Source organism: Rattus norvegicus, chromosome 5 (assembly GCF_021556685.1).
Source record: "Rattus norvegicus strain SHRSP/BbbUtx chromosome 5, alternate assembly SHRSP_T2T, whole genome shotgun sequence".
Taxonomy (NCBI): domain Eukaryota; kingdom Metazoa; phylum Chordata; class Mammalia; order Rodentia; family Muridae; genus Rattus; species Rattus norvegicus.
The window spans coordinates 118,441,173-118,468,748 of NC_141538.1; the positions used below are offsets into that span (position 1 = coordinate 118,441,173).

The following is a 27,576-nucleotide window of genomic DNA, read 5'->3' on the forward strand; positions in this document are numbered from 1 at the left end:
TCAGTTCACTTAGCACAGGTTCACCGTCCTGTCAGAAATCTGGCTCACCCTCAGGGAATCCACTGAACGTTTCTGCTTTTATATTATTTTATTTTTAAAGATGGGCAAGTAGTTACAGCTGGGTTTGTTGTTGTTTTGTTCTGGGGTGTTTAAGTTTACAAGGTTTTGTGGTGGTCCCTGTTGGTGGGCCTTCTTAAAGTGCAGCGATCTAGGATTTTCGACACTGACAGAGTATTCCATGGGATGATGGACACTCTTCATCTTCACGCAGCCTGAGCATCCCCCTGACAGAAGTTAGCACACCAGGGCTGCTCAGAAGACAAGGCGCAGGCAGCTGTGAGTGCTGTGAGCCGATGAAGCTCGGCAGCGTAGTCTGGGGAGGAGAACTTGAATTTTGAGGTAGCTTCTTCCTGGTAAGGTAGCAAAGATTTCTCTCTCTCCCTCGGTTGGGTTTGCCTCAGAGGCTTGTGGGAAATCATTGGCACACATCTTGCTAAAAAGACTTCTACGCAGCTATTCCGGAGACTGGTTCCAGCCTCAGATAAAGTACTGCCTGATACACAGACTCACACACGAGTGTCTGGAATAAATGCAGGCAAGATGAGGCAGACAGGTCCATCACAGAAGGCACACCCCTCCCCCCCAGGGGGGAATGAGAACACTCTGTCCTTACGCCAGAGCCACATCATGTATAGGTTGGAGTTGACTTTTTAAAAGTGAAAAAACTTGCCTGATGAGAAGACCTGGATGGCAGAAACACGCTGTTACTTGTGATCTATATACTTCGAAGTGGGGAGTTTGTTTTAATAATCCTTGAAACAGTCCCGTTAGGTTACATGATTAATACTGTTCCCGTTTTAAAGATGAAGAAACCGAGACACAGGAAGTTACGTTATATAACTGAGGTTGTTTTAAGATGCTACCTTTAAAAAAGATCATTTAATACTCTCTTCAATAATGAAAGACAAGTACCTTGGTTGCTTCTGAGCTTGACTAGCACACCCTCAGGGAAGGTGTCTCGGTCCTTAAATGAATCAGAAACATCGTGGACCATGCAGGAGATTAACTCAGTTGCACATCACTCTCAATGGATGAATTACTTCTATGACATGGATATATATGGCAACACTTCCTGCTTTAGAAATACAGATGCCGATTTGCTTCCTCCCCAAGTCTATAGACAACTCTAAGACTCTGTTATAAGTGGTTCCAGGGGCAGTTAATGAGGTTCCAATACACGATAGTTTTACAGAGATGCTTTTTACGTAGGCCCTTGTTTATGTGGGAGTGGGTAGGTGGCTGGGTTGACTCAGTAATAGGAATTCTGAATTAAGCCACAAGTTATCATTGCGTGTCATATGCTCCTCTCACAGGAAAAATAAAATCCAATTGGTGATATAGTCTGTTTAGTGTTTTTCAGTAATAGATCCTTGTCAAAGAAAATGTGAGAAATCGTTGATGTCTTTTCCCATCACCGACTTCACTTCCAAAACCCCAGGGAAAGATCCTTGAAACCCACCTGTTATGAAGACCGACACTTTAGTGAGGGAGTCGTGCTATTACTTCTAGTGTGAATGAATCCATGGGTTTTAAAGTTAAGAAATGACTCACCCTGTCAGCTCACAATAGTTACTCCATTTAATTTTTTTCCCAACATGTTGAAGCCACATCATTGCACAGCCTCCTCGTGCACATAGAAGTTAACACATTGAGAGTAGGTGAAGAGACACTAACCTCACCCTAAACACTCCTCTCATCAGACACAATCCTGGCTAAGCAGATGGGCTTCGAATACTAGCACTGACGCCAAAATTCTAATTCCTGCAAAGTTAATATTTCACAAATTTCTTATTCAGAAAAAGTATTATAAAAAGAAAAAGTTTTGAGGAAGAAAAATAACCCAGATTACATAGCAGTCTTATAGAGTCCTTAAAAATGCCAGGCACGGGTGTGGTTCAAGTGGATCTCCAGAGCAGCTGGCAGCCCCGGGGTGGTCTGGTGGACCCCTTCCAAGTAGTTGCTACACAAACACAGCCTTCGCTCTCCATTGAATACAACATGTGCAAACTAGCCAGGTCCCTCTGGAGCTGGCTCTTCCCCACCTAACCTCCCCGTTATGTAATCCCTTCGGTTAGCACATAAACACATAGTTCTAGCACACTGGGAAAATTGTAGAGATTAAATTTTGTATTGTAATGTAAAGGTAATACTTTCTGTTCAAAGAGCCATGAAGAGTTTCCATCCTAATACTTAAGAAAACGTACATGACGTGGTTTGCCCTACCACACATCTGTTCTAAGAACTAGGTCATCACATGTTAACTTCTCGTTAGGTGAGTCACAGTTGTGAACATGAGTTTACCTGACATTGCTTTGGTTATTTTTTTGTGCATAAAGGATTCTGTCCATTCTCTAGGAATATTAGTAATATTTTTGTCTTTTCTGCAGTTCAGAGTTAGTGATGATATTACAAACTTTATCTTTCACCAGACCAAGACAGACAGCCTTCTGTGTAGCTGGTCGGATGGCACTCCTCACTGCTTACCTCTTAAGCGGTCTCTGCATGAGCCCTGTACCGTGGTGCTTCACATAAGCATTCCTATTTCTTATCACTCCAATCTTTAAGATCTTGATCCCATAGAAAAACGCAGATCTAAATGTGTTCATCCAACAATAATGCTGTTATTTCTTTAATAACAGCAACTCAGAGATGAATAAGCAAAATATGACCGACATAACCATTTCATCCTCTAGATAGCCTTCCTGTAAATATGTCATGACACTAGAGCCAAGCACAGTAATTCTCAATCTTGTACTATCCATCAGAGACATTTTTCCTATCCTGTGTGGATACAGGAGATGAATTATTTAACCTACCTTTATTACTCACCTTCTCAAACAATAAAGACAGAAACTTAACTAAAGTTTCAACGTTGTTATTGGCTACAATTGCCAACTGCTATCGTTGATAGTCAGAGCAAGGACACAGCCCCTTCATTTATTTCTGGACAATATCCATTCCAATCTTTGCATCTCTTTCATGTAGGTGATTGAGAACTCTGACTCTTTTGGACAAGAATTTCACTTTGTTTAACTGGACTGGCTCGTGTGTGTGTGTGTGTGTGTGTGTGTGTGTGTGTGTGTGTGTGTGTAGATGCCTTCGGGTTTCTTCTTATTCTTTCAGTTTGGAAGATTAAAAACTAGACACTGAATTCTAGCAAAGGTTTTGCAGGCTGGCTTTAGCCAAACCATCATGTATGTTGATAGGCTAAAACTTAGCATGGAGTGTTTCTCTAGAGGTCAAAATTTGTGCTTTCATGGTCCATAGACTTGTGTTGATATTGCACTGGCTAAGTGGGAATTCTCTTAGTATATTTAGGGAGGGGAGGTGCAGACACTACCAGGGGCCTGCTCTGCTGTACCCAGTTCCTGGCAGCAATCTTCAGACCTACAAGACACTCTTCAGCCATTGGAGAACATGTGACTTTTCTTTCCTTTGTACCTCTGGGGATGGGAAATGTTCCTGCCAGTGGGCGTTTTTATACTGTAAACATATCTTAGGCCTGCTGAGTGTTGGACAGTATTCTGTGTTCATAGGTCACCAAGGTGCTTGTCTCTAGCCTGTTTTTGTCATGCAGAGTTTCTAGATAATGCCATGTCAGAGGGATGTGTCTCACTTTCCCTTACCAGTCCCCAACAAGGGGCATACACAGCAGAGATGATGGCCTTCCCAGCCTTTCTTTCTGGTTTCTGGATCCCACTCCTCCTTCTCTGTGACTATACACTTTTCAGAGGCTCGCTGAGACTGGCAGTTGCCCATTGTTAAGAAGCTAAAGGAGAATTGGGGGTTTAAATCATGAGCAGTTACTGAGCTCCGAGGCTGGGCCAGGCAGCCTGTCAGGGAGCTAGAGGCAGAGGAGAGAACTCCCCTCAGGAGTCTGAAATCACCACCACACGGCTTCTGTCAGCTGCATCAAGAGAGATGTGTGCACAATGAAAGGTGGATTGGAGGGAAAGGGATTAGTTCTAGGTCAAGGGCAGGGAGATTGGCAACATGCCATCTTTGCATGAAGCTTAATTAATATAAAATATAGGGAAGTGACACCTATAGTTTTCCCTCGTCACTTTTACCACATCAACATGTTTTTGTCATCCTTTGCATTCCGCCAAAGAAGTGCTCTTTGACAGGGAACAGGGTTACAGTCTCAGGGATCGAACGTGCGTATCAGCAACAAACGCAGGTTCTCTTCTTGAACAAGTCAGAAGCATAGAGACCAATATGCCGGCATTAGGATTTTTTATTATTATTCTTTCTCTGGTGATTGTATTGATAGTGGACTATCTTTATCTGAGTCCCACAGCAATATAGCTGTAGATGTCATAAACATGCATAGATAAATGACTGCTGCCAGTTCACTTAAGATGTCTTAACCCAGCTTTCTATATGCAAACCCTGTCTATTTTAGTTTTAAGTGTGTGCTCATACATTTTTTAGAAACCCAAAGAAATATGCCTTTTCAAGGTTAGATTGATGCTTAAGGTCCATTAAACAAACCAAAAAAAAAAAAAAATCCCCAGTTACAGAGAAAAACAGATAACCCGAGTGTACTTTCTCATAACAGCATTCTAAGGCCATCATTTAGATGTGCTTTAAGTAATATTCTTGTCATTGTAAAACACAGGGAACTGTGGAAGGAAGCCACCACTCTGATATACAGGGGTTGGGAGCTTCCTGGATAAGAGGTCCATCCTGTTTTATGCAAGTGAGTTTGTTTGGGTGGTTTTTTTGTTTTTTGTTTTTTGTTTTTTGTTTTTTTTGTTTTTTGTTTTTTGTTTTTTGTTTTTTTTGTTTTTTGTTTTTTTTTTTGTGGTGGGGAGGGGGCAGAGGGCGGTGTCTCATTATTTCAAATGGCCAGAAATCAAACAATAGTTGTCCAAAACAGAAAGACACGAAGTTTTCTGCCAGGTCTCCAAGAAGTACAAAAAGGAGAAAAGTGAAATGAGTATTCGTTTTGATAGTGTTTTGACACTAGTGCTTAAGAGGACTTCCATTTGTATCAGTTGTGTGTGGGTAGAAATTAATTTGTTATTCTGGTCATCTGGTTGGCTCCGTACTTAACGGCATCTGTGACCTTTTCCACTCAAGAGAGGGGCTGTGTCTCCTCATGGAACAACACCAGTACGGGTAGAGAATAATTATCAAAAGATTTAGGGCACTTGGGTTCCATGTAGAGCCTTGGCTTCGCTTGAGCCTTCCTGGGATAGAATATTTTAGCTTGACGGCCTGGGGTGGTAACATTCTCCAGGCTTTGAATAAAACTGAGAATTCGTGCCCCGTTCCCTGTTTGGCTAGATGCCTCCTCTAGTGTCTGTGTCTCAGTGTTCGAGGGATGCCGGTGCCGAGAGCCTTGTAGACCAACCCTGAGTCCTTCCATCATCCCACTCAGCTCCTTGACGCTCTTTGGCTTGCTTCTCTGTGGCTTGAAATTTTAAACCAGCTTTGCAATGCCTCTATTCAGCTCTTCCTGTTCGTGTTTTTTGTTTCTGTAAAGGCAGGGTGATGAAACAAATGTTTTAAACCAGAAGTGAACTGGACAAAGATGTCTCCTGCTGGGTTTTTTTTAAAAAAAAAAAAAACGTTTTGGGTTCATTATCCCTATTTTCATTAATATTGATGAATCCATACTTAATCCTATTGTTTATTGTGTATCTCAATTAATCGACAGGAAAGATGCTTTCCACTGATTTATGGAGAAGCATTAGTTTTAAAGATATCACACCCACAGGTACAATTTCAGCTAAGCGATCAAAACATCCATTTGTATGGTTTTAAAGAAAATGCTATGTCTGGCAAAAATTTATGTGTTCTGTGGTATGATCAAAAGGAATTTCTATAAAATAAATTTAGATATTTTGCTTTAATTTTACGAAATGAAAGATTTAAGATTTGTTTTGGATAAAAAAAAATGATGGTATGACTCTCCTAAAACACAGAAATAATTTTGAAATGTTTAACTTGTAATTTTTAATTAAAAAATAGGATCTTAGAAAAAATTAGCTATATTTTAGATAGTCAATTATAATACTAGTTTCTGCCATAACTTCAAATATGATCTCACTGTAAGTTTAGCTGCATTTCCAAGTTTTAGGCCTGGTATCTGTCTTTGCAGGGCATTGTGAAATGAGTCCTTTACAGGCTTTTGATACATTACAGTTTCTGGTTTTGTTTGTTGTAACAAATAGCAGGCGTCAGGATATGGGAAAGGCTCTTTTGCTAGTGTTAAATTGTAAAAGCCACCTCTTTATTTTAATTGTTGACTCAACAGAATTTTTTCTTTGTATTTACCAGGCTGATATTGTCTGAAAAATTATGAAGTAGACATAGCCCTTCTTATGATTAAGATGCTCCTTGTCTGAGAGTTGGGAATATTTAATAGCACAGATTGACACTTCCAGGCAAAGGTCCTTGGGAGTACCACTTCCCTGTGCAGTCTCCAGGAAAGACAAGAGATGCTGTGGCTAGGGCCCGTGTCAGTCACCCTTTCAGTTCGGTAATGGTTACACACGTAACTCTTGGTTGTGCATTGGCTTCTTGCTGAGATGAAGTCAAACTAGAGGCAACGGATGCTGAACCGGTGACATCAAGGTAGAAGTTAGAATCCACCCTTTACATAGATAGAGATGTGCTACATTTTTTTTTATTTCAAGTAATTATTTCTGTCTGTTGTCCTAAATCTCTGAAATCTCTTTGAGATTTGGCACCTGATTTTTTTTCTCTTTTCTTCCAAACATATAACTATGCTTGCTTCTTACTCCGTGAAAGTCTTCTGAAAGCTCATCTTATCTCAATTTAAAAGCAAGCGTTGTTTTAGGTTACCATACGTAGACACTAACTCAATGGAAAGAATTTTTTAAATTAAAAAATTATGCTTAAAAAAAAGAAATAATACTGTAAATGTTTACACGACTCTGCTTTTATTTAAAAAACAAAACAAAACAAAACAAAAACAAAAAAATCCTTTGGGTTTCCAGATACCTCTGTACAGCAGAAAACATTTGCCCCATAAAGTAAGCTTCAGCCTCAGAAAGCCTTGTCCTGTGCATGCCCTAGAACGTTGGAATTGAGGGGTGTGAATCTATGCTGTTGTCTGGGTTGCTTTTTCTACACCAGCTTCAAAATATGCCCTTTATTGTGATCAGACTCAAGCATCAAATATGTGCAGTAGAGGAGAAGCTGTCATCAGAGTAATGAGGAAGTGAGTTTGGAACCTTCTTTCCATCAGAGAATGGTTCTAGAGAGCTTCAGTTACTGACCCAGTACAGAGAAAACTATTGGAGGCCTAAACAAAACCGAGCGTTTGTGCTAAACCCTCATGTGCCTGCCCCCGCCTACATCTCTTTTCCTGTCTTTTCTTTATCAGTCCTATCATTTTTCTGATGTCCCCATTCTTAGTTCATAGGCTGAACCTTTTGAGAAAGTCTGGCACCTCTGTTCCGCTTTCTCTCACAGATCCTGTAATTTTGGCTATATTCTTTATGTTTTTCAGATTCAAGTCAATCTGAAAGTCCCAGCCAACCAAGTGATGCTGACATTAAGGACCAGCCAGAAAATGGTAAGTTTAGCACTGGCCTCTGTGCTGCTGTTTCAGAGTCCACAGGGGCCAGCAGCCAATGCTGCCCTGTGAGTGCTCACAGTAAACTGAAGATTCACAGAGAAAACTCAAGAGGCATCCCAGCAGCCCCGGTTCCTATCCCAGTCCCTCTCTATGAAGGCCCAAACCAGAACATTTAACTCTCTGGAAATGTGAGAGGAGGGTTGGAGGCACCAAGGCACATTCTTGGGCAGCATGGAAGAAGGACCACAGATCTCCCCTGTCATTTTATAATAATTCCTTTCAAAGTGGGAAATGCCCAAAGATGCTCACTGAATATCATGCAGTCAAGTAGCCTAGGCTTAACCCTTTGCGAATTCACCTTAAGAAAGTGCCATATCTTCAAAGGATTTTCCCCTTTAAAATGTCTAAAATGAAATAGCAAGTGAATAGTCGGTCCCTCTGTTTTATAAACAGAGCAATTCCCTCACCTGTTTTCCTCTCCTTCTCCCTTTCCCTGTCTGCAGTACTGGGGATTGAACCCAGAACTCCCTGCCTGCCAGGCAGGTCCCTGCCACTGAGCCAAATCTCATATTCTATGTGGAGTTACTGTTATAGAAACCTTTCAAAGAAAGGTTACATTTAACATCGTTACATTTAACGATGCCTTGTGTAATATTCCAATTTCGTGATATACACCTAAAGGATGAGAAGCATAGTTATAGGTTATATTAGATTGAGCAGGACCACTCATTTAATAAAAATGGTAGTCTCAATCATAGGCCAATATATGATATTTTATAAAATCCTCAAATATATAACTAAGCCCTCGGGGTATGTGTTTCTTTATCTAAATATTCACCCAATACTGAGGGTTTTAGTATCACCTTGGTGATCATTAAGTAAAGTGATACATGTGATATCCTTACCAAGTCTCTTTCAATGAGTCCTAAGTAAACACCTATGCCACTAGGTTCAGGCCCCTCCCATTTTCCTTGCCTATGTAATACTATCCTTTATTCTTCACCTCCTGCTGCACGAGTGAGAACTCCTCTCCTCTCCTCTCCTCTCCTCTCCTCTCCTCTCCTCTCCTCTCCTCTCCTCTCCTCTCCTCTCCCTGTTCTTTTTCTGTTCTTCACTTTTCCCATTTGGACCTCCAGTTCATTATCTGGAAAGGATACGCAAACCAGATTATTTGGTATTGTGTGATGGAGGGTTTACCTTACCAAATCGTTCAGAACACTTTTTATTTTGTTAACCTTGGAAACTCTGTTACAGATCTCCACTGTGATGGTAAATATGACAGTCCCTCTTTTCATCCTGGTGTTTTAGTGAAATTTCCTTCATCAAAGCTTTTTTTTTCAAAAGACAGTTAAGAAAGAATGGGAGAGATCCCTAAGATTGGAGGGGTGTGTGTGTGTGTGTGTGTGTGTGTGTGTGTGTGTGTGTGTGTAAAACAGCTGCATATTAATTTTTGTTGGCGATTGAAGTTGCACTATATAGAGACTTGTTTCTGTATTTTTGGCCTGGCTGCTGATGCTTTAAATGTCCCATTTTTCATAAAATCTATTTGTACTAAGGTTCCTGAAGTTGTGTCCAGAGACACTTTATTTTTATCTTAAAAATTGGTAAGCCGTAGGGTCTATAGCTCACATATTTAGGTCTGGATACCACTCCAGCAGGTTGCGATTCATCTGTCTTCATAAAATGGCCGGCAAGCTGTTCACATGCAAATATAAACCAAGGGGGAGAGGCCTGGCACACCTCTCTGGAGCTGCCTGTAATGCCAAAATTGTACATTACCCATCTAAAAAAGCACCCCACGACTCAACCCAGTGTTTAGGCCAAAGGCACAGTGATTTCAGCCAAGTTCACGTTTAACCAGGATGACTTGGTGCTACCTCAAGGCTTCATGGGTGCGAGTTCAAAGAAAAGAAGTGTTTGAATCCAGGAGATAAAAGTAACAAACGCCTACTTTTCAAGCTTCGGTGGTTTTTATTGTTGTTGTTTTGGTTTTTGGGGTTTTCTTGTTGTTTTTAAGAAAAAGCTGTTGTACCTTAGACCACTCTATGGGAAAGGTTAGCATATTCCTTCCATCTGGTCTTTGTCAGCCTCACAGATCATTGCAGGAAGAAAAATATCATTTCTCTTCTTTAAAGACACAGAATCACAAAGGGAATAAATGGTGGGTTTAGGGCAAGGTATTCTTGCGCACTAAGTAACCTTCTATTCTCCTCGATTGACTGCGTGTCCCTCTTCATTGCCCCAGCCTGTGAGCATGAATGCGAGTTTCTGAATGGCTTTGTTTTGAAAGCAGAACTTCTCATAGGCACATCAGCTAAACTGTATGAAGTTTTGGAATCTTGCTGTGTGATAGCATGACAGAATCTGTTCTTCAAATGAACTGGGAACACATTGTTCCTTCCTTATTAATTAGCGCACACAAGGGAAAACAAGCTCTTTCTCCTAGCTCTTGAGAAAGGTAGTGGGAGGTAAATGGTAGGCCCCGGGTAAACCTTAGGGAGTGAATAAATGGTAACATGCTACTTCACCTACAGCCATCAGCCAGGCCATGCAACTCTACCTAAGCAAATGCAGCTGGCTTTTCCCTCTGTGGCCAGTCTGCTGTGTGCTGTAGAATTGTGTTTTCCTTGCTCATACTCCCTTAAGACTCAATCGTGAGAAGACACAAATCTTTGCGCAATTAGAGTAGTAGATAGAAAAATTTTAAGGAATTATCTGAACCCAGAGATAAAGTACCAATGTTTCCGAAACTCAAAATTGGTATAATCTAATGGTTAAAACTGCCTCTAGCACCAGGCAGACCTGTGTTCGAATTAAATAGTAGCTAGGTGGGTAAAAGAGCTTCTTCTGAAACTTAATTTTAGCAACACTGAAAGGAACTGACCACACAAGTATGCAAGCGAGTGTGGTGGGAATAGTAGAACGCCTCACTTACAGGAAGGGTCCGAAGGTTCCTCTGTAACACTTGCTGAAACACCAGACACTATTCTAGGTCCCCAAGATCGAGTCCTGGGACAGAAGGATGGTGTCAAAAATAAACCAGAACTTCCAGGACCATCCTTTGTAGATAGCCTCTTAGATACCTGGCAGTGTGTACCTTCTCAAGTCCCACGGTCCTAGAGTAGATATCTGCTTCATTGTTTAGCTGTCCTCAATCCATTCATTGTCCATGAGCCCAAGGACTCGTGAACAGCAGAGGTGATTCAAAATTTCTGGGACCTCCAGGTATGTGTGTTTCAGAAGAGGGGTGCCCTACAAAGAAGGTACTCTGCCTAGATTTCTTTAAAAATATTAGCTAAGTGTGTCTTTTAACCTGGAGTATAATCCAAGTCCTCACCGTTGAGTTACCATAAAGGTTTTAGGGAAGAGGAGCTTCTCTGGAGAAGTTGGACATCCAATTTGTATGTGGAAAAAGACCCATAGGCAGAAATATCTAGATTCAACCCGTTGTTTCTGAAGCCAAAGCTAGAGTGAGTAGATCATGCGTAGCTGTCTCAGAGCGTACATGGTTGGCATTGGGGGTGCTTGCACTCTAGAGAAGGACGTTTAGAGGATGCTTCCAACTCTGATGTATCCAGTCCATCACTGATGAGCGCAAAGCTAGTGAGATATCATTTCGGCTTAATCAAGGCCCCATTCAGTTGGACCATAGAGAATCTGGAGGCAGTCAGCACAGGCAGTCCTCAGACTCACTCCCAACTCGGTCTGACGTCAGTGAAAACACCCAGTTGTTAAAATGGGCCGGGCAAAATTCCATTGTCAGAAAGAGAAGAGCTATGTCCATCCCACTGACTGTAGCCAGCCAATAATAACTATACCTCTGTGGTGTATGCTTTGTTACTGACGGCAAGAATCCCTGCAAGTACTGAGGTCATTTTCTTTGGCTTCGGTGGTGCTCGTTCCTATGTAGTAGCTCTATGATGTTGCCACATCGATCCTCAGATAGGCATTAATCATGACCCTTGCCCTAGACTTTGAAATTATGCAACTCTACCTGCCACCTATTTGACTCCAGCTATATTTTTGTATTTGTTTGGTTTTTTTTTCACTTTGGTTGACTTATTTATTCCAGTCCCATCTTGACTTGTTAAACTCAGCGTCACTGTTAAATGTTACTAGACAAGGAGTCGGCTGATCTTCGCCACGGTTGTTGTTACTGTATTAGTTATCGTTTTCACTCGTTTCAGTACTTACTTTGAATATTTTAATATTTTCTAAACAAGTTGTAAGAATGCTGACTTCCTAGCTTAAGATTTATATGTAGACACTCTTTGCAAGTTGGGGGTGAGATAAGAAATATGTAAATTTCTATTTCTCTTTTGGATAAACTTTTTTTTAACCTGGTAAATGTTCTTATAAAAAGCCAACTTAATATTTTCTTCTCTCTACTTTGTCCACAAATATAATAGATGTGTTTCCATATTAAATCACAATGTTAATAACATTGAAATGGGAGAGAAGTGAATTTTTTCAACCTGAATAAACTGTGACTACTGGGTGGAGTTCTTACATGAGAGGCTTTTTTTTTTTTTTTTTTTTTGATGAATGGACCATTTTGGGGTCATTTCCAAAACTGTGAAGGCAATGCCCCCTTACAGCTTGCATTTCTCTGGGAAAGCAGGAGTGGTCTGGCACCATTGACTTATAAAGACGGTCTATCGATGTTTCATAATTTGCATGACTTTCTTTCACAATTACCTAGCAACAATTATTCTCTGCAGTGTTCTTCAGAGAACCCTGCAGGGACAGACACAGTAGAGTGACCACCAAAACAGCTGCAATAACAGTAATGATCAATATTCTAAAATATGTAAAGGCCCCAACTCAGGGAGACATTACAGCCTAAATGCCTGCTGGGTTTCAGCTCTATGTGATTAAGTTCCGACTGATGAATTTTCAGCAAGGCAATGGAGCCAGTCTCTCCTCTTTAAGAGACCAGGGGCTAAACCATGGCTTGATCTGAAATGAGAGTTTGAAGCATGATGAGTGTCTGCATCCTTATATAACTTGAGCATGTGTGGCCCTTGGTTGCCTCCGTAGAAATTCCTCTCGACTTCCGAGTCTTGACTTAGGAAATATGGATGAGGCAATGGCATGGCCGAGTCTACACACAACTCGGTGTGGAAAGCGGGGAAGGAGTCACTCTAAAGAAGAAGCTGTACCCTCACACGATGTGAACAATTTATTGTCTGCACACAGGCTAGCGGGCTGTGTGGGCTTTAGCTCTGTTGGCTAATAGCCAAACGAGGGAATGTTTTAGACCCCATTGCCTGATTTCTCAGACTCAGAAATGGATTAGCTAGTGATCTCATTTAGATATTTCCCCACCCCCACGTCTAACTTCTTACATAATTACAATTATTTAGTGACAAAGAGAAGACGAGAAAGGGAGTTTTCTGTTGGTTTCTCCAATTCCTTTGCTCCTGTGTCTCAGGAGAGACCCAGGGGTGCCATTTCCATGGAGCATTCAAATTTGCATAAGGTTGTGCAAACGTAGCCACAGATCTGGATTCTTGCGTTTGAACTGAAGTGAGGTTGTCTTCAAGTGAAGTCAGTGCAGTAGAAGAGTCACCTGCTGCTTGGCCGAGGCTCCATCTGTTCTTGTTCAGCCTGGAGCTAGCACAACAGGACCCGTTGACAGAGATGCCTTTAAAAGGACCACTTCTGATGGCCACTTCCCCATCAATGAAATAGCAGCACGGGGAAGTATCAGAGGGCCTAGCTGGATCAGGAATAAATGTGTTTGACCCTTTCCTGCCCCAAACAGATCATTTCTCATTTGTCATTTGAATGAAGGAGAGTTTTCTTCTTTTTAAGCATGCTTATTATTTTTGGACAGAATAGTCCAACTATGGATAATAGTAATAAATAGAATAGAATAGAAGTGATGTATTTGGAGGTTCAGGGTCACTAATCCAGACTGATTAGTTGTCTGTCAGAAAAATTCATGAGACCATAAGGATCTTGGCACCTTTTCTCATTCCCTCTTCCTCATTCTTTTTCTCTTCTTCGGGTTCGACTCAGCTGCTGGCAACTCTGTTTCCCTGGCATGAGTTTATTGTTAAGGAACTCTACTAGGATGGTTCCAACAAGGTGGGAGGAGGGGGTAGCATTTCCTGCAGAGTAGTCTGATCCTTCTCGGTTATTAATTTCCATACTTGGTTGACTTTACCCCAGTGGGAACCAGAGCTCATATGCCTCATCCCCAGGCATCATATGGCAAATAGCCAAAGAGAGACGTATAAAGAATACCGTGGCAAGTGGAAGCCAGGGAGGAATAGCCCACCAACAATTTCTCCACACAGGAGACAGTGTTCGCTTAGGTTTCTGTAGTTATTTTTACCACCAGGGAGCAAGCAGAGATGAGCAAGAAGTTTTTGACCAGGGCACGAACGGAGCTAGCGAACAGGAAGCTGACACCGAAAGGCAGACACAATCATCTGTGAAGGAAATAGCAGAGAAGTGGCTTGAAGGCTCTCTCTTCTGTTCTCAGACGCCATTCAAGGGACAGTCCTCAGGGTGCGTTCAGTACTTAGGAGTGGTGAGCCAGCACTGACATGATTCACACATCTTGTTCTTGAGAACTTGACAGCCTACAAAGGGAGCAAAAGGCAAGATTCATCTATTCACACATCAGATAATGGTCATGTGCATTCCAAGAGACAGGTGTGATTTTTAGCACTACACAAATCCAAACCAAGTCCAGCTCTTAATGATGCTTACGTTGTTGGCCAAGACTATGACAATAAACCGACTAATAAGCATGTAATATGACCGTCATTACTGAATGCCACGAAGAGAAGTAAAGTCAAATGAGGATGCGTTACTGTTATACAAAGGATATGTTGCCATTTGAGCTAAAACCCAAAGATTAAGTAGTAAAGTTGGCTACTATTAGGTAGTTCTATTTTAGTAGAACGGAGCAGCAACAAAACTGACTCTGGGGTGTGCAGCACATGGAATATACTTACACTCAAAGTATTTATTCCTTAAGCCAAGTTCTGTACTTTATCTGGCAATTAGTCCAAATTCCGCACACACCCTGTAGAGGTTGCAGAGGTAGCCATCACAGTGGCGTGTGGGAGGTTTGATTAGGCTGTGATGACGTCACTGATCATCAAGGGTCAAACCACTGGAATTTAGCCCACTAAAAATGAAACCTGAAGAGACTACCTCCAAGTTCTCATGACTTTTGGTGCGTTGCCCAGTAGTTGTTTTAGAACAATAGGCCAGTTGTCCGGTGCTGTCAATAGGTGCAGTAAAGATAGTTGAGAGTCACTCAACCTAGGAAAGTCAGCGTAGAAGCCTAGTCACTGGAGTATCAACTGAACCCACCACTGGGGCCTTATGTGAGTCGCTGTTGAAAGAAAAGCGAAGTGCATTTTTTCACAGCATCTTGCTAGTGGCAGACTGTTTGCCTCATGAAAGACAGTGAATATAGAAAAATTTTCGAATACCAGTGCACTGGAAAATTCCACTTTTAGAGGTGGAATCAAAACAAACCTTTCAGGTAAGCTGGAAGGCAGAGGACTCCCATGCTTACACTAGAAGAAAAGGTGAATCTGAGGGATTTGTTTAGAGAGTTAGTTTCTCAGAACTACTTTGCTTAGATTGAAAAGTAAGCTTGTCTGAAGCTGTTAGAACATAGAATCGGCCCCTTTAACACTAAAAATGAATAATGTCACAGATTTAAGGGAAGCAGTGTTTGGAAATAGGATTAAATTCTTTCAGAGTTTAGGGGTAAATAATGCAAAAATAGTCATTTTTGTTTTTATGACCATAGCTCACATTCCTTGAGGGCATTCTGTATACCGGGGAGTTCAAGTTCTCTAAGTACAATAGATCGTGATGGAATTCGGTGTGAATGACATTGTGGAGGGGAAGGGAGCACATTCAGACTGCAATATAGCACCAATGCCTGGGATACTGAGTGTGGTCTAGGGATTTACATAGGAAGAGCCTGGGATGGCAGGGACTTTCTAAGAGAATTTTGTCGAGAACAGTAAGAGTCCCAGAGCCAAAGCCACCTATTTAACAACTGTGTCCCTGGTGCGGGAATGGGCCTGCCTCAATGTCTTCCCTCCCAGTAACTGGCTGGGAGCAGCCTGGAGGAAGTGCAGCCTCCAGATGTACTCCTGTCCTGAAGAGGGGCAGCTTGGTTGTCAGGCAATGATCTTTGTAGCAATGCTCTGATTGGCTCCTTTCAGTCAAAGTGCTAAGAGTTCCACAGGTATGAGTATATTTAATCCTATTTCTGAAAGTGGGTGCTGTTAGCGTGTTCCTCTTACAGATGAGGACACAGGATTTGAATTATTTGCCCACAGCCAAGTATTCAAAAGTCATTCCAACTCACTCCAGCTGCAGTCCAAATGCTTGGCCATTATACATGCTCTTGTGGAAAGAATGGATTTCAAATTTGGCCTCAGAATGTATTGATTTGTAATGTGGGGCAAGTAATTTAAACTCTTAGGCATTTGGTTTTCTATGTCAGAACGTCCCCTGAGAAATGTATTTTGTTGCTGGTTTTGGTTCTAACAGTGTTAGTGCCTTTTGCTTCCTGTTTGTTTCTTGGGATGGATTATCCTCTCTCAGTGCACTCACTTCATCATCTTCCTGGGGATCTGCCTCAGTTTTATTCGGGAAGCCACAGGAGCCACATTGTATATGTAAGCAGATAAGTCAGTTCTGTGAGCAGTGCTTATGCAAACATTTGTGAGTATATATGTATATATATAGTGTGTGTAAATATGTATATATAAAATTATAAAATTTGTTTATATATTTACACACACACACACACACACACACACACACACACACACACACAATTATTCCGAAAAGATAATCAGTGGAGTAAAGTCCCCTTGCTCTCTTATTGCCTCATGAACATAAAACATCTCTTAGTTGACATTTTGATTTCATTTTTGGGAAATAATATTTTATGAAAAATGTATTTTTACTTCCTAGAAACATTCTTCATGTTTTTTTTTTTTTGAGGAAGTAAAAAGTTCTGAGTATGTGTTGCTCTAGTGGACATTTTAAAGCAGTAAACTACCTTTTTGTTTTCCTGCCAGAGGTGGAGAGCATCAAATGAGATTTGTTTCAAATATTATGCCAGGTGTTCTTATGCTTGTTGGGGGGACAAAACAGCTAGAGTTGCCAGTAAATCTTAAACTGCCTCAGTTGCAGAAGGTGGTAAGAATATAGTTTTATTAAAAACAAAAAAATGTTTATGTCCCACCCCAATTCTTTGAGCAAGGCAATACGAATTTTCACCTGACCTCTTTAATTCCAGGTTTGTAAATTATTTAAAAGAATTGGTTTATTCTCCATTTCCAGTGACCAAGACAAAGTTCATTGGGAGATCTGATTCCTGGCAATTCCCACATTCGCAGATCATGTTAACTCCATGGAGAGGTTTGTCTTCTTTGAAAGTTGCAAATGCTGTCAAAACTGAAAGCTTTTCAGCTGAATGCCTTGTTAGAGCCTTGAACCCTCAGTAAGGTCCTAAAACAGAAAGGAGCCTTGGTACACCACCCAACTGAAGCAGCTGCACAGAGGAGCATGCATGGCCATTCCCTTGCAGGATTTGCAGAGTGAGATTGTGGGACTAACCCAGCAAACATTAGTCTGACCAAGAGTTAACAACTAAGTGGCCCTTGAAGTGAGGCAAGGGGAAAAATAATCAAGAAACAATAGACAAACATGTATATGCCCAGGAAGAGTGGCATAGAGTGTAGCTCTTTGCTTGTGAGTCTATCCTGGCCAACTCGGAAGTAATAGTTTGGATTGACTCAAAAGACTAGAGGAGAGATGGGTTTTCAGCTAAGAGAGCTGGTAAAACTGTTTTTAGAAATAGTCCATGAGAGAAATTAGCACAGAGGTCCCTGATCGTGAGAGACAGACAGTCCAGCACAGCCTTCAGCGGGTGCCTGGAAAAGCCAGGGAAGAGGGATGTGTATAGACTGCCCATCCTCTGCACTGTGCCTGCCGCTCATCTTTTCCAAATATGTCTTGGGTTCAGTTCCGTTCAAGGAGACTTGCAGGAGGACCATGTACGAGCCAGGGAGCACTTCTCAGTGCAGAGCATCTGAACATTTAACTCTACAGTAAAAGCAAAGCTTGCAACCCGAGCATCACCAGGTGCTCCAAATAAGAACTCAGTTCTTTCCATGTGGGATTCTTCTGCACATCTCCTGGGCGAGCAAGGGTATTGACCACAGTCAGGCAATGCTAGGCAGTAAACACTATAACTTGATTTCAGTATGCTGTATGTAGCCATAACAGTTGTAGAGATAGACATGGAGGAAAACAAAGGCCGAGGCATATCCATGGTCAGTAGCCAGTGAGAGGCCAGGCTTTGTTGCTATGACTTCTTGGGAGAGTTTTGAGGCTAAGATAGTAGCTAGTAAGGTACTCTGCAAGCTTTTGAAAGGCTCGCACTTAGCAATGAGAGTAATATCAAAATGAGGAATCCATCCTTCTTCCAACTGATTTTAACCACATCTGCTTATTAATTTATGTGCTAATCTGGGTGCCAGGCAGATTAAGTAGAAATGAAACTCAGACCCAATCAAGTAAATATGTGAGCAAAACAGAGAGAGTGTGTTGGGCAGATATTTACGTAAACTGCAATTGTGCTCTCCTGGGGGTGTTGGGTAGCGTTTGGTGTGTATGGTGAAGGCTGGGACATGTGTTTGAAGTTATTCGGGAGGCAGCAGTGGTGAAGCACACGTATATACAGAATAGGCGAGATCTTCGGTCTCAATTCTGAAATGGGCAACATTTGTCTGATGTTATTTTGTGCTTTCTTACTCATTAAATTACCCCTAAATCTCCCTGCTATCCAGGGAGGAAATCTGGCCGACCTAGATTTCTGTATGGGAGTCCTGAAAGCAAACATGCTCTTCTGGCTCTTGGTTGGCTGCTCCTGCCGAGGCAGTCCATCTTATAGATCTCTCCTGTCATATATCCTCTCTTCCATGCTCTGAATCCTAGATGCTGGAGTCCCTTTTCCATCTCTGTACCTGTGGAAATGACATACGCAGCTGACTTTGGTGGGCATAGGGAGACTTTGGTGGTGAGGGAGCATGTGGCTAATGCTTCAGAAGGCACGGGCAACTTCATAAGCAATTCTGTCCTTCAGAGCACTGGCCTGTGCCATGTCTTCTACCGGCTCTCCTCTCTTCCTGTCCTCGCAGAGCTTCTCCTGCTTCCTGTCCTGTTACAAATGCAAGGGAGTTCAGCCTTGCACTTTGCTGAATTTTTCAGTTAAGATTCTTGGCAATCTCCCTTTTTAATTATGGTAAAAATGCACCATCAAGGTATTTTCCGAATTGGTGGACCTGGCATCCTTGATAAGATAGATAATAAGCAAGAGCGCTATCCTCTGGATGTGGAAGAGGGAACACCCAAGGTTCTCCTTAAGCAAACAGAGCATGCTGATGAGAGGCCCTGAGTGCAAAGCCTGTAGCACAGGCATGGAGGTATCTAGTGCCTGGAGGGCCAGCCACCCGCCTGTTTCCCTGGAGTGAAGCATGCTGACTGCCTTGCTGACAGCCAGAAAGCATCTAGGAATGAGAGACAGAGATGAAATTAAAATGTGACTTCTTTGGCATCCACCTTTCGAACCTAGGCCTTCCCCACTTTACTCTAATTCAATTTAGTGGATGTTGGAAGGAAACTAATACAGTTAAAAAGAACTCCATGTAATCTTGCTAACGTTCTTAGAACAGCATGCTCAAGGTTTTCTGGTCAAGGATATTTGCATTTGTAGGATAGTTAGAGACAGGTTTCTCTTCGTGTGGAAAGTCCTTGCTTTGAGAATGACATTTCCAAGCCTTCAAAGTCTAATGTCCTCAAAGCTCACATAAAATGGCCGTTCACTCTGTAAAGTCTGAAGAGAAGGCCGCAAGCTTCCCAGTGAGTTCACTAGCCTGCTGAGCTGGGCTCAGAAAAGGACAATTGTTGAGTCTGTTACAGTAAAATTCAAGCCTGAGCGATGTAATGGGAAAATACTAACAGCATCAAATCCCCCATATCCTCCTGGCCTCTGTCACTTTGGCATTGCTCATTGGTGGGGTTTCCTTTAGAGTGAAGCTCGCTACATGCACCCTTGTTACTTGATGGTTCTCGTCTCCAGTTTCTTGCTGTTTACAGAGAACTATAAAAATCTTCACACTAAGTCTTCACATATCACATTCTCATCCAGCCAATATTTATTTATTAAACATCTGCTGCCTTCCAGATACCATTCCAGGCCTTAGTCACAGCGCTGTGGAAGCTGACGGTGGATAGGCCTTGAATGGCACAGATCAACAGCAGAACGGAGACCCTTCATGGTGTTCAGCCTTTCCCAGCATCCTTTCTGCCACACCAATTCTTTGTTTTTCTTAGACTTAACAGCTTCTCCAGGAAGAGCGAATGGACATAAGGAAGTTACTTGAAATACTACTGAGACCATTCTCTTTCTTCTCTAAATAGTTGACTTGGAAATAATTTGTTGAGAAATTTGAGTCACTTTTGGCGGTTTTAACGTTGTGTTTGTTCAGTGATTTTTGGAATAACTGCAAAGGGAGACATTCGTGGCTGATAAACCCCATGAGGGCAAAGACTTCATCTCTTTTATCTCCATTTTCCCGAGTGTAGGACCACAGAATATAGGCTCAATAAATTTCTACTATGAATACATAACTAAGCAAGGCTGCCATGTCCTTGTAGCCTGGGGCACCAACAGTCCCTAAAGGTCTGCTGTGGGTGAGGCTACGGCCGATGCCCAGGAAACATGTGTATACCTGGAAACCAGTGACTCTGGAGGCTGAGGCAAGAGAAGACATTTTAGGCTGCTCTGAATCCTCAGCCACATACTGAGGCCTTGTCAAGCAAACGGAAAAGAAACAATAAAGATTAAAAGCATATGCACGATGCCCACATTCAGTGGGCTTCCATTGTGAGCATGTGGTTCCCAGCCCATCTCCTCTGGGCAACCCCGTATCCAGTACTTAGATGGCTGGCCAAACAGCATATGTTTTTGTTTGCTGCACTGTGGCAGGGATGCGTCTGAAGGCCTGCAGCAGTGTTGGCTGCCAGTCAAGGAGGAAGGGTTGCCTTGGCCTGGCCTGGCGAGGCTTCAGGCTTCTTACTTGAGAGTCCTCATTGTCTACACGCTCTTCGTCTGTCCACAACCAGTAGCTTTCCTCAGAGCAGTGTCCTGACAGAAGTAAAAATGTCTATGAGGCTGAGCTGTGTAGCACTAGTTCAAGTATAGGAGAAGACATCAAGTCAAAGATGACTGACCCCGAAGGATCCTTGTTCTCAGAGTATTCAGCAAAGCCTTAAACAGCAGGCAGCACTGAGGTGCAGTTGAATGACTGACAAGGCAGACCACATCCATCTCATATCATGTCAACATACTTATAGGAATGGTGCCTCTCTGTTACTCTTCCCAACGACTTTCTGAGATACAGGACATTGGGAGTTTGAAGATGTGGTGAGTCTGATGGGTTTCCTATTGGAGGAGATTATTTGTGGGAGGAGTTAAATCAGCCGCCAATGTGAGATTTGCCAGATATGTGGTAGGAGAGGCTAGGATGTCCAGGCTGTGAATTACCTTACTCCTTCCTCCAACTGACCTGGGGAAAGGCACTGGACCTCTCTGAGCCCAGTGTTCCCACCTGAAACATTGTTTACTGATTTACTGATAGGTCTTCCTCTTCCTTGCTCTGAAGGACTTGGCAAGAATATAATATATAAAATACCCGATAATGCATAAGGCAGTCAAGCCACGTGTAAAGCTAGCTACTAAAATAATTCCTTAGAAACCAGGAATTCTTTCATTTTCATGTCCTTTCCAAAAATATTAGGAGTGTGCAGATACTGTTTATGGTTTTTGTTCCAGCACAACAATACTAGTTTTTAGGTTGAGCAGAGTTACAGAGGTCTTCCATGGGAAGTGAATGCCCCTCTCTTATGGGGAAGGCACTGGATCATCTGGTACATGATTTCTCCTCCAGGCCTTCAGAGTCCAAACAAACCAACAAAAAGTCACCTCCACGTTCACCATAGCCCCACTCTACCCCCTGGTTCTGATCTGTTATTTTAACATTTTGAAGATAACTTTTGAAATGCAGACACACCAAATCACCTCAAATAGCCAAGAGAAATGCACAAATAAAACCTTAACGTCTAACGCTATTTCGATTTACCCAGAATTCATTTAGGAAAGTTTAGGATATATTTGTATATCAGTATGTGGCTTCGGGCTTTGAGTTTTACCCTCAAACTCCTTAGAACTCTGAGGCTTTTAAACGTCTTATTTGGATGAGTATATTCACATCAGGAGTGCTTGGATCTACTTCCAAACAGTTTTTATTTGACTTTTCTTTGTGGGGGGATGAGCAGCTCAGAGAAGAAACAGGCTTGAGTAATGTATCCTTGGTGTTTGTGTGGCCACATTAGAGTAGAGGTTGGGAATCCTAAAAACATAGTTACTCCCAGCAAACCTCACCTGTATTTGCTGGCATTAAAAGTAGCCATCAGTATCAACCTTCTTCCAAGTCTTCCAAGTATAGAATTTAGATCCTTGACAAGTTCCTGTTCTCTCTCTCTCTCTCTCTCTCTCTCTCTCTCTCTCTCTCTCTCTCTCTCTCTCTCTCCTCTTATTGTATACATGAATCATACTTGTCTTTTACTACATTCTGCTGACTATACCAAGTTCTCTCACCTCACCTTCTCATAAGCGTCTTCAAGTGTGCTCACATAGAGGCTCACAAGAGTAGGTGTGCCAAGCCATTGCCAAGGCAGTGTTCTTGCTCCGTGATAGCTTCTGTGGACACTCCCTAGCCATCTTACAGGAAGACATAAGTCGGTAGAGCAGCCTTCCTTGGTTAAATGGCTCATTTATTTCACTGGCCTGATGAGAACTCTGTGAACCACAATGAACCACAACAATTATCAATTTAATTCTTTTTTTTAAACCCCATATTCATTTAAAAGGCTTGCTCTCTAAATATAGGGCCCATAGATAAAAGGTTTCTCTAAAAATCACTCTCTTTTCAAGACGTTTTCATTAGTTGGTATTCATTTAAATGGGTTCTACTCTGCATACCATTAAAGATGTGTGTAAATGTTTTTACTGGGTTCTTCCCTGTCTCCCACTTTTATATTTCCTCTATCAGAGGCAATGCCATTAACCTTAGCAGTGCGGAGTGTGGGAGTGTGATCGCCTTTCGATCAGCCCCATCATTGCAAACCACTGATCCATAGCTTGCATTACTTAAACCACTGATTCCTAAACAGAAAAATAGCTCCATTACCTACATGGGATGGAGATGGGCTGACTGGAAAATCCTTTCAAAACGAAGACCGATCACAGAGCTCGTGGGCTCCCCTGGGAACAGCCCTTTCTTGGATACAAATGCTGCCGCAGTAGTACCTGGGTTTCTTCTTTTAACTCTACATAAATCTTTTATTAAAGACACGTACGTGGGTGCCTGCCGCTGAGCTGTTTGGGATGTAGGTTGAGTCTTTAAGAGCCATCCTTTTCCCACAGGCAGTGGACAGATATAGACCTACTAATAATGCAGGGGAAATACGCTAATTCCGGGGAGAGAGACAGGATGATCTGAGGATGTGGAAGGTAGAATGCTTCGATTCAGACTTCAGAGGCAGAGAGCAGAGAGAGAGATTTCAATGACCTAGAAGGAGATGGAGCTAGGAGAAACACGTTTCTTATTAATGAAATAGTTCATGGTGATCTTGAAAACCATCATTGTGACCTGTGCAGAGGACAAGCCCATTCTAGGAAGGCGTGGTGTCCACAGGACGTGGCTCATGCTTTTGTCTTGTCTCTTGAGTGTCTGCTACAGCACAGCCAGTGTCAGGTGGATGGACCCGAAGCCATTTGTGCCTCAGTTTTAGCCTCTTCTTGTCAATCAGTCAGAATATTGGTAGAAAGGGCCTTGGATCAGAAATCTGAAAACTGGCCTGCATGCCTGGGTCAGCCACCATTGTAGACAGAGAAATGTACCAACCACACAGCTGTCAAACATTTTAAATTGAATAACACCAAAAGAGTTTCTAGCATATAGCTAGTGCTTAAAAAATAGATAAATACAAAACAAAAAGAAGAAAGGGCAGGGACTGTGGAGATGGCTTGCTCCATAACAGGCTTCCACATAAGCATGAGGAACTAGTTTGCATCCCAAGCTCCTACCTAAAAGACAGCTTTACAACCAGAGCCCCCCAGAGCTCCTGGTGACTAAACCTCTGTCCCAAGAGTACACAGGGATAACCTATAGCTCCAGCTGCATATGTAGCAGAGGATGGCATTGCCGGGCATCATTGGGAGAAGAGGCCCTTCGTCCTGTCAAGGCTCGATGCCCCAGTGTAGGGGAATGTCAGAGCAGGGAGGTGGGAAAGTGTGAGTGGGTGGGTGAGGGATCACCCTTATAGAAGAAGGGGGAGATAGCGGATTTCTGGAGGGAAAACCAGGAAAGAGGATAACATTTGAAATGTAAATAAAAAAAATCCAACAAAAGAAAAAAATGTCAAAAAAAGAGAGACAGGTTTAATGCTGTCTGACTGTAACTCCAGTGCTCTTGTGGCAGAGGCAAGTGGGTCTCTGGAAGCTTGTTGGTCAGCTGGTCTAACCAAATTAGTGAGCTCCAAGTATGGTGAGAGAATGTGTCTCAAAAAAAAAAAAGGTGAATGGTCACACGTGTGAGCCTGCATGCATACATATACCACACCCATACACATGCACATACACACAAGTTTAAAAGCAACAGGCGACATATCTTGATACCTAAGTGCCATCTTAAATACATTTCTCTTATTTTAATTATTGACATAAAGGTTCTTTCAGCAATTCCTTGACAATGAGAGTTTTAATCCCTGAGCCCCACAAGATGGAAGGAAAGAACCAGTTCCCCAAAGTTGTCCTCTGACCTCCACAAGTGCACTGTATCATGTATGTTGCACTCTCTTTGGCAGTGTAAATAAATGCAATAATAAGGTGCGATTATTACCCGTCCTGTTGTTAGGATGTCAGAGCACTGTGCACTGCCCGGCATTCGCTCCATGGCATCCAGTAAGTTTGCAGAAGCTCACAGGAGGCCGTTCTTTCTGAATCTGTGCAGCTGCTGGAGCTTCTCTATGTTGCTGGCTATAAAAGCTAGAGAGAGTCTAATGTTTCCTTGAGTCAATGTAGTGGCAGCCACAGTGGTCTTGATCTTCACACTGGTTCATATTTTTACCTCCCCTTCCTCATCTTTTGAACTTTCTTTGGACATTTGTGAAAACTCACATGTCTAAAAGCTTAGTCTATCTTCAAATATAAGACAAGAATGTTAACCAATGTTTGCCAAAAAAAAAAAAATAGTCACTACCTCTTTAAATTTTTTCTTAATTTAATCTTGGTGCCTCTAAAAGAAAAGCTTTCACTTAAAGTCCAACCTTTCAGAAAAGCATTCTTGTTCATGGGAAATCTTAATGGGGAAAACTGTAGATAATGAATTTAAGGAAAATATCTGGCAACACAGGCTTATGCAAGTCTGAAGTGCCTGGTGAAATCTCAGACAGTCCAAATGGAAAATTACTCAGCCTGTTTCCTCAAGATAGACTTGTTTGTACAGCGACTCGAAGTTTAGATGGCAGAACAGTAGATACACATGCTGTTCTCAGGAGCTGTGTTTTTAACCTCCTCCTAGTTAGGAACACAGGCTGCTTAATGCCTTCATTTATGCTTCCTGGATCATTAGAGAATGGCGTAGTTCTATTGAACCCAGAAAGGCGAGAGCCTCCCCAAAGAATCCCTCCTACCCCTTAGGCTTTAACTCTTGTCGCATAGGAAGTCTGGTCTTAAAGGAGATACTGAATCCCATCCACTTAGATCAAAGCTTTCAAACATCCTAGGATTCCCATGTAGCTCCTTCCTGTGCAGAGTACTGGTCAGCGTCTCTGAGGCTGCAGAACCCCCTGGTCCATGAATACACTGAAGAAGCAAGAAGCAAACGAACCAAGAATGGGAGTTCATAAATCGCAGGGAATCTGGAGATGTAGCCCCATGGAAGAGGTCGTACTTAAATGTTTTTGTTCTTGAGTTCCATCTTAAGCAAAGCGTGAGCATGCGTGCGTGCGCGCGCGCGCGCACGCACACACACACACACACACACACACACACACACACACCTACCTTTATTTCCCACTCACTGATGAGATAAAATTCATCCTCAAGACCATATTTTATGTACTGTGAACAGTAGTGATAACAGATACAATTTATATTGTATTTTTGGGTTTCCCATGGGTATCTGACAGAAGTTCTTCTGAGTATAATAAGTTGATAATCAAACATACTACTTTAGTTATGTGTAAGGATTAATCATATGCAATTATTTTAAATTGACACAAGTCTGAAAGTTTTAAAAATATGGTCATTTACAAATCAGATTCCAAAAATACTCATTGATTAATAAAACTAATAGAAAGTGCCATTAAACATGACCATTTCTGAATGTATACCGTCAGAGAAACATTGAACCTATTAAAATAGTTTTGAATAAAGACTAATCCAGGGCTTTCTCATGAAGATGCATTTCTAAAATTGTAACTTTTCTAATCATCAATGTTACACACATACACACACACAAGAGAAAACACATGCACTATTTGTATATATATTGTGCTATTATATATCATGCATATTCTAAATATATGTATATGCTTCGATATTTAATTTTACAAAGATCAGTGGCTTGCAAACATATGTAGATTAAAATTGACAAACTAATTTAAGTAGACAGTAAAATCAGAGAAAACATTTGAACAAAAAACTCTGCTATGTAATACATGATTAATTACATTAAGCTATAAGTTTGGTTCTGAATTTCCTGGCAGCCAAAGGAAAAAGAGAAACATACATGATTAATTATGTGCTTCTTATTACCCGTGAGAAAATAAACACCAGTGCATCAGGGACGGAAGCTTTCATTGGCACTCCATTCCAATACGAATTTCTCATGGGACTCTGGCACAAGGACACGGAGGACTACAGGAGCAGCCCATGCTTCTGAAGTAGATGCAGGATCCTAGGGGAGGGTGCTTCTCTTAGGGTCCACAAACTGGGCACTGAGAGACCAATGATATCGATGCACTACCCATAATCCTGGGTGAGTCAAGAAAGTATCTTGCTTCTAATCCATCAAGAAATTTGCAAATTTTGCAAAGATATGTAAGCCTCCTGGGGCCATAGTCTTCAGAGATTCTAAATATTTCTTATAGCTAGATCTTAAAGTCAGCACCTGCTTCTTTTAAAAAGTCCTACTTCCTAGGAACTGAATCCACTCTGGCCTCATCAAAGCTGTAAAGACTCTTACCTAGGTCGGACAGGTCTGTGTTCTGTACCTACCTGAAGCCTATTACAGAATCCCCTCTGGTAGCTTCCAGTTGTTTGAGGACCCCTCGACCAGAGGAGGATGCCTACTGTTCACAGGATGAGATTTAGAAGGAGGGTCCTTCAAATGAGAGAGAGGGAAAAATGCTGTTTTAATCCCCCACCCCAAAATAAGTGACATCAGAATTTCATCTACAGTCAGATTTTAGTTTGTTGTTTTTGTTATTGTTGTTGTTGTTGCTGCTGCTGCTGCTGCTGCTGCTGCTGCTGCTGCTGCTGCTGCGGCTGTTTTGAGACAAAGTCCCACCATGTCTCTGGCTGTCCTGGAACTCACTCTGTAGACCCGGCTGACCTCGAACTCACAGAGGTAGAGGCATGTCTACGGATGCTCAGCTGAACTATGTGTTCTTGAAGGAGAGGAGAAGACTAGGCGTTATCCTCACCAGGTCTTGCCAAAGGTAGTAATGTGCTTGGGAAGGTGCTGGCTGGCTCTCAGCCCCTGTTGACCTGGGGACCTTTCTTTCCTTTGAGTCTCATGATTAGCCTTCCTCTGAGAATGGACTTCTCT

The 27,576-nt window shown here is 42.1% G+C and overlaps 1 protein-coding gene across 5 annotated transcripts in view; it reads left to right on the forward strand.

Moving 5' to 3' along the window:
- Positions 1-27,576, forward strand: part of Nfia (nuclear factor I/A) — a 537,878-nt gene that overhangs the window by 367,378 nt on the left and 142,924 nt on the right. For all 5 annotated transcript variants that reach the window (NM_001436591.1, XM_087660433.1, XM_087660436.1 and 2 more), the window contains 1 exon segment: positions 7,547-7,612. In NM_001436591.1, coding sequence (NP_001423520.1) covers positions 7,547-7,612 — 66 coding nt within the window.